General features: G+C 37.7%; 1 protein-coding gene across 1 annotated transcript; it reads left to right on the top strand.

Annotated features, from left to right (window-relative positions):
• Positions 1-2,573: 2,573 nt before the first annotated feature.
• LOC140036402 (uncharacterized) lies at positions 2,574-3,707 on the top strand. Its single transcript, XM_072077792.1, has one exon. The coding sequence runs from the start codon at positions 2,574-2,576 to the stop codon at positions 3,705-3,707; it is 1,134 nt and encodes a 377-aa protein (XP_071933893.1).
• The last annotated feature ends 4,271 nt before the right edge of the window (positions 3,708-7,978 follow it).

The raw sequence follows: 7,978 nt of genomic DNA, 5'->3' as shown, positions 1-7,978 counted from the left end.
TATTTATATGGTCATAAGCTCCTGTGCCCTTTGTTTTTTCCCTTCTTTTTAACTGTTAGCCTTGGTGCCATTTCTCTAGCCATGATAGTTTTTTCGCTGTGAAATTACAGCTATCTCTCGTCGCCGTAGCCGTTCAAAACTTTCTAGGCTTGAAAGAATTCCTGAGGAATCTCTTTTCCTTTCCAATGTTCCAGCTTGTGAACATTGTGGTACTAAGAGGTTTCACATGGAGCCTCCTTCTTTTTGTTGCCGTGGCGGCGAGGTTAAAATTGTCCCTCCTCCCATGCCTTACGGTTTGAAGCGGTTATTTACTAGTTCTGATGAGGAGTGCGAGGATTTTCGAAGAAATGCCCGCACTTATAATAACAATGTCGCTTTTACATCATATGCTGCAAAATATGACAAAGAATTAACAAAGAACAAGCATGGAGTGTATATGTTTCGAGTTCAAGGTCAGGTTTATCACTTTTTAAACTCTTTGCTATCAAGCGGCGATTAGGCTAGTGGAATTCAGTTATACTTTTATGATACTGATGAAGAATTAAGGAGGAGAACTGAGAATTGTGATAAGTTTCGTGAGGCTACTTATGAGTATACTCCAAGATAAGCCTTATGCAAATTCTTTAAAAGCTTAAGGGATCTTCCGAACCTTGAGGATCATAGAATTATTCTCAATTGTAATCCTTCCCTCGACCAGCGAGTGTATAATCTTCCTACTATATCCCAGGTTGCTGCTATTGGATTGAAATTGATGATGATTCAGTTGATATGCGTCCTCACATTCAGGTTTATAGTCACTCTAGCACGAGTTGTAGAGTTCAACCTTATTATGGCTGCTATGATTCTTTGCAGTACCCTCTCCTCTTTCCTAGAGGTGAATCTGGGTGGCATTATGGAATTAAACGATTTCATAAGAAGAAAAAAAAGGAGATTTGTCTGAGATCGACCAATCTGTTGATCTTTCTTCCGTAGATACTCTATCACAGCTGTTGGAGTTGGAACAAAGAGGCACATTTATTTTTTCCTTCCCCTTTTCTGAGTCCGGTTAGTCATCAGGTGTACATTTTTTTCTCATTATGTCTATATTTTGTTCTTTTTAGTTGCTGACAAGGGTTGGAGTGAGGACTATTTTGTGTCTGCTAGAGAATATTATTGCTACAAGTTCCAAGTGAGAGATGATGATGCATCTATGTTGCTGCACAGCCTTAGGCTGTTTCAACAGTTTGTCATGGGTTCTTACATTAAGATTGAAACGTCTAGACTTGACTTTCACAGAAGAAAACAAAATGAAATGCGTACTGAAGTACTCCAAGGTGTTTTAGATAGCATTGTTATTGGTCAAACACAGGGTTTTAAATTTGGTCGAAGGACCATTTTACTTGCTTCTTTTATTGGGGGTTCGAGGGACATGGAACGCAGATATTTGGATGCCATGTCTTTGGTTCAGAAATATGGAAAACCTGACATTTTTTTGACCATGACATGCAATCCTATGTGGAAGGAAATTCAGGAAGATTTGCGATATACAGAGAAGCCGCAGGATAGGCCTGGTTTATTTTCTAGAGTTTTTAGAGCTAAATTTGAAGTGCTTAAGACTGAACTTCTGCATAAACACATCTTTGGAGAGGTTGCAGCGTGTGTCTATGCTATCGAATTTAAAAAATGCGGCTTTCCTCATGCTCATGTCCTATTAATTCTTAAGCCCTAGTTCAAATTGTTAAATGCTGAATCATATGATAAAATTGTTTGTGTTGAACTTCTTGATCCAAAAGAACACCAACACTTGTACTCTCTCGTTGTTAAGCATATGATTCACGGTCCCTATGGAGATATGGATAGGAGTTGTCCTTACATGAAAAATGATTCTTGTAAAAATTATTATCCAAAAATTTTTCGGAACATACTATTCATGCCGATGATTCCTACCCATGTTATAGAAGGAGGAATGATGATAGAAAGGTGAAAGTTCGGCGGCATGAATTGGATAATAGATGGGTTATACCTCATAATCGATACCTGCTTGCTTTAATCGATTGCCACATAAATGTGGAAATCTGTTCCACTGTCAAGCTTGTCAAATACCTTTACAAATATGTCTTTAAAGGACCTAGTCTGATCAGTTTTCAGGTCATCGATCAGGCTTCTTCTGCTGATGTTGACAAAATCAGTAATTTTCAGAACGCTAGATGGATATCTCCACCTGAGGTGTTATGGCGAATCTATGAATTCTGGCTAAGTGAAATGACTCTATCCGTTTATACTCTTTAGGTCCATCTTCCTGATCAACAATCCATTTTTTTGACAAGAATTCAGTTTTGAGCTACTTGCTGAAAAAGATTGATTTCTCTAGGACGATGTTGACTGAATTTTTTAACACAAACAAGTCAAATGCAAAGGGACAAACCTTAAGGTGTTTGTATAGGGAATTTCCTGAACATTTCATGTGGACTCCTAAAACGAAATAGTGGTCTAAAAGGGAGCATCGTCGAGCAATAGGGAGATTAGTTACAACAAGTCCAAAGGAAGGTGAACGCTATTTTTTGAGATTTTTGTAGTGTCATGTTTGTACCCCAATGTCATTTGATTATCTTCTGACTGTTAGCGGTGAATGGATGAACTCCTTTAGAGAAGTTGCTCTTAGGTTGGGTTTGTTGGAATCTGATAACTACATAGAAGAAACTCTAGAGGAAGCTATAGGTTTTCAGATGCCATCATCGCTACGGTTATTCTTTGTTACTCTCCTATTCTACTACTCTCCCGCCGATCCTAAACTCTTGTGGAATAGATTTGAAAAGGATCTCTCAGCAGATTACCTTCATGCTCGGAAGTACACTAGTTATTCTAATTGTGAGATTCAAAATCGAGTTCTAGAAGACATTGATAAGTCGTTAGTGCAAATGGGAAAGAGTATAAGTGAGTTTCACATAGTTACTGATTCCTTTGCTGCTCCTGAACGGATCACCAGAGAAGTGGACAGTGAGAGAAACATTGTGGTTGATCCTGAGGATATGTTACTGCCTTCGAAGTTGAATGCTGAACAGCGATATGCATTTGATTTAATTTTACAGTCAGTCTTCTCTTCGGAAGGTAAAGCCTTTTTTATTGACGGCCCTTGTGGAACTGGAAAGACTTTCCTATATCAGTCGCTTCTATCTGGTTTAAGGTCTCAAGGTTACATTGTTATTGCTGTTGCTACCTCTGGTGTTGCAGCGTCAATTCTTCCTCGAGGAAGAACTGCACATTCTAGATTTAAAATTGCTTTAAATTTCGCAAAGAGTAAAACCTGTCAGCTTAGCAAACAGAGCAGCGTAGCTAAGTTGATTTGTGAATCCAAATTGATCCTTTGGGACGAAGCGTCAATGGCTAAGAGGCAAACAATTGAGGCTTTTAACTGTTTGCTTCAGGACTTGAAAGATTCTGATTTGCCTTTCGGTGGCCATGTTGTTGTTTTTGGTGGAGAATTTCGACAGATTCGACTAGTTATAGGAAAAGGGCAACAAGAGAGAATTCCTCGAGAAAGCCAAAAGGTGGATCCTTGCTTGACTTGTGGATATTGTGGGAAGACAAATCATACTGAGGATGAATGCTGGGTGAAGGGGCGCAAGTGTCTGATTTACGGGAGTACCGACCATCAAATTAACAATTGCCTGAAGAAGCAACCACGGGGAAATAGTGCTCAACAAGTGGATAGAACCAAATCGAAATGAGCTAACGAAAGAAGAAACCGACCAAAAGTATCAGCACGGGTATATGCCTTAGACAAGCAACAAGCTCCAGAGTCGTTTGAGGAGATGGAAGGTAAAAATTTCGAGGACGAAATTTTCTTAAGGGGGAGAGAGTGTGAGCACTCGCAAAATTCTCCATATTTTCTTAAAATTTCCTTTTATTTGGAATCCATTACTTTATACTACCTTTACTACTCATTCACCCCCTCAATAATTGCAATCAAATATAGAACCAAGGGTTTTTTTTCCTTTCGTTTTCTTGTTGTCGTAAATTAGGATTTTTACGTCTTTCGGTAGTGTGATTAATCGGTACTGAGCATGTACTAAATTTGATGGTTAAGAGTGAGTTTTGGATAAGAAAAAGTGTGTGACTAGAAGTGATAATAATAAGTTAGTGAATCATAAGTTAAAACCTAGTACTCGCGATTTAAGGAAAATCGATTTGAACCGACGGGTGCCGTTCGCTACCGATGGAATACACCACTTGATCACCACTTTATTACCTTAATATCCTTGTTAATATTACACAAATATCACCCCTTCATCAGCCATGAGAGGGCTGAAATTGCTGACCAAAAGAAAAAATTTAAAAAGAAAAATTTGAGATTAAATCTTAAGGTGACAGTTGGAAGTCATCAACTAACTTTGACCCAAACTAATTCATATCTTCTTAATCTTCTTGAAGCTTCATTTCTTTCTCATTTTCCACCATCTTGGCCGAGCTCTTAGGGAGAGAAAAGAGAGAAGAAATACTTCCATTCCAATCTTGATTTGTGGCCTTGCTTGAGTTGAATCAAAAATCCAAACCGATTAAACTCTCACTTGGGAACTTATGAAGCTTTGTGTGATAAAACTTTGGAGAGAAAGGCTGTGGTTTTCTCCTACAAGCATCCTAGGAAGGTATCATGGCTGTCTTTCCTTTTTCTCCTCTTAATCTTGCTAAAGTTTATATAGAAGCTCTTAATCTTGGTTTATGATGGTTAATTAGTGAGTTTTGCATGATATGGTGGTATGTTTAGTTAGGGTTTAATATTTTCAGTTGTAATTCTTTTTTTTATTTAGTATATAATGTTGATGAGCTTGGATAGGGACTTGGAATAGTGATTTAAGGCATAAATGTGAATTTCAACTTTGAATCATCAATTCTAACAATTTGAGACCAATCTGTCCTGTTTCTGACCTGCTTAATTTGTCCATGTTAGAGACTGAATCAGGCCTAGGTAAAAACATAAAAGTTTTAGGGAATGGAGTTATATAGCTGTCTATAAAATTTTAACTCAATCGGAGCACTGTAACATGTGAAATGAAAAAATTACCGCTGACTACCAAACGCCCTGTTTCATGGACAATTTTCTGTTTTCTCTGAGATTTCATATTTTGATATTGAAAATGAATGAACCAGCTGTTGATGTCTTCATGAGACTTGTAGGTCTATGTCTTAGCTTCGAAACGGTATAAAATTCACCCCAATCCAATGAGTGTAGCTTCAATTGTGACCGAAACGCCAAAAGACATCAAATCTGCTGTTTAGCCTTTTATCTTCAAAACTGGTTTCCGGTTGCATTGTTAGACTTGTGTTGTAATTGAATGGCATTGAGTCTAGTTGAAGAGTTGTTGTGTTAAGATTGCTTATGTATGAATTTGGGGCTGAGTTGAGGAAAATAATGAAACCATATATGGTTGGAAAATAGCTAAATACAAATGGCATGCTGCCCAAATTTCTATTACTTGCTCTTATGAATATTAGTAAGATGTAAGGTTTGATTTTAGGGTTAGTTGGATCTTAAATTACATATGTATCCTTAAATACACTTCAAAAGTAGCATATGAGTTATTTTTTTTTATCAAGATTGGGTATCAACTAAGATAAAAAGTGTTAGTTTTATTTCGAAAACTTTGAATTATATTTGCTCACTTCAAGTTAGGATTGGTTATTCTTAGGGTTTGTCGGTGATCAAGGGCATAACCCGGAAGGAAACTTGTGACGTTATTTTGGCTTAGACTGGTGAGTGTTCCTTGTGTGTTTGTGCAATAAGTGACTATATGACTATTTGTAAATGTTTGCTTGAATGTTAAATGCTTTCCAAGGATTTCTAAATGGATTTTCGATAGGCGAGTGTGTACTTTATCGCGTTCGACCTAAGTGAACATGAAATTTTCAATGATTAAATGATTGAATGCTATTTGTGCATGAATGTAAGCCTTTTGGCTGAACTGGGCCCTTGCCCTTCGTTGCCAGTCAACTCGAGTAAGAAGCAGACTCGGCCGAGCGGCTGGTGACATTGGGACAGTGTTTTGGTATACTCGAGTATTACCACGAAATCTGGTGGAGTACTGGTCAGTGAATTCAATGCAATGATATCAATGAATGAATGATAAGATCCCTGAAGGAGTTTTCATTTGTAAATGTTTTCAAATGTCGGAGGGATAAGGAAAATGGTTGGCGAATGAATAAATGAATGATTCCAAGTGAGCACGTATCCTTCCAATGATTGAGTGTTTATTTCTTGAATGATTGGCTATTACTGTGCAAAATATGCAATTTGTTAAATGTAATGTTTTCTTCGTTTCGATACCTGATTACTTGTTTGGGAACCTCACTGGGTTTTTAGATCATTCCTTTAGTTTTGTTTTCCTTACAGGGGATACGAGCGAGGGCGTGAGTCTGGTACATGCTAGCATAGTCTAGTTTTGAATTTTGCAATTGTACTCGCGCTAGTGCTCGGTTAGGGTTGAATGTATCTGAAATTCTCAACTTTTGTTATATTTGGAATTGTATGAATGTTTGAGATAGAAATGAATGTAAGTATACGTTCCAAGTTTGGGAACTGTTATTTCCTTTATTCTTGAGATTGCACCTGTTTTCTTGACGTGAGTGAGTGAGGGCTAGCGAGAGTTGGGCAGGCGGTCCGCTAAATCTTGGGGTAAGCTCTAAGGGGAGGTGGGGTCGGCACATATTGTACAGGCTTCTAAACAGGATTTGATAGAATCAAGCCTTGTTAGTTCACCGTTGCCGTTGTGTATAGACCAATCTGTCCTGTTTCTGACCTGCTTAATTTGTCCATGTTAGAGACTGAATCAGGCCTAGGTAAAAACATAAAAGTTTTAGGGAATGGAGTTATATAGCTGTCTATAAAATTTTAACTCAATCGGAGCACTGTAACATGTGAAATGAAAAAATTACCGCTGACTACCAAACGCCCTGTTTCATGGACAATTTTCTGTTTTCTCTGAGATTTCATATTTTGATATTGAAAATGAATGAACCAGCTGTTGATGTCTTCATGAGACTTGTAGGTCTATGTCTTAGCTTCGAAACGGCATAAAATTCACCCCAATCCAATGAGTGTAGCTTCAATTGTGACCGAAACGCCAAAAGACATCAAATCTGCTGTTTAGCCTTTTATCTTCAAAACTGGTTTCCGGTTGCATTGTTAGACTTGTGTTGTAATTGAATGGCATTGAGTCTAGTTGAAGAGTTGTTGTGTTAATATTGCTTATGTATGAATTTGGGGCTGAGTTGAGGAAAATAATGAAACCATATATGGTTGGAAAATAGCTAAATACAAATGGCATGCTGCCCAAATTTCTATTACTTGCTCTTATGAATATTAGTAAGATGTAAGGTTTGATTTTAGGGTTAGTTGGATCTTAAATTACATATGTATCCTTAAATACACTTCAAAAGTAGCATATGAGTTATTTTTTTATCAAGATTGGGTATCAACTAAGATGAAAAGTGTTAGTTTTATCTCGAAAACTTTGAATTATATTTGCTCACTTCAAGTTAGGATTGGTTATTCTTAGGGTTTGTCGGTGATCAAGGGCATAACCCGGAAGGAAACTTGTGACGTTATTTTGGCTTAGACTGGTGAGTGTTCCGTGTGTGTTTGTGCAATAAGTGACTATATGACTATTTGTAAATGTTTGCTTGAATGTTAAATGCTTTCCAAGGATTTCTAAATGGATTTTCGATAGGCGAGTGTGTACTTTATCGCGTTCGACCTAAGTGAACATGAAATTTTCAATGATTAAATGATTGAATGTTATTTGTGCATGAATGTAAGCCTTTTGGCTGAACTGGGCCCTTGCCCTTCGTTGCCAGTCAACTCAAGTAAGAAGCAGACTCGGCCGAGCGGCTGGTGACATTGGGACAGTGTTTTGGTATACTCGAGTATTACCACAAAATCTGGTGGAGTACTGGTCAGTGAATTCAATGCAATGATATCAATGAATGAATGATAAGATCCCTG

This window comes from Coffea arabica, chromosome 2e (genome assembly GCF_036785885.1).
Source record: "Coffea arabica cultivar ET-39 chromosome 2e, Coffea Arabica ET-39 HiFi, whole genome shotgun sequence".
NCBI classification, from domain to species: domain Eukaryota; kingdom Viridiplantae; phylum Streptophyta; class Magnoliopsida; order Gentianales; family Rubiaceae; genus Coffea; species Coffea arabica.
This window is presented reverse-complemented; position numbering and strand designations above follow the sequence as displayed.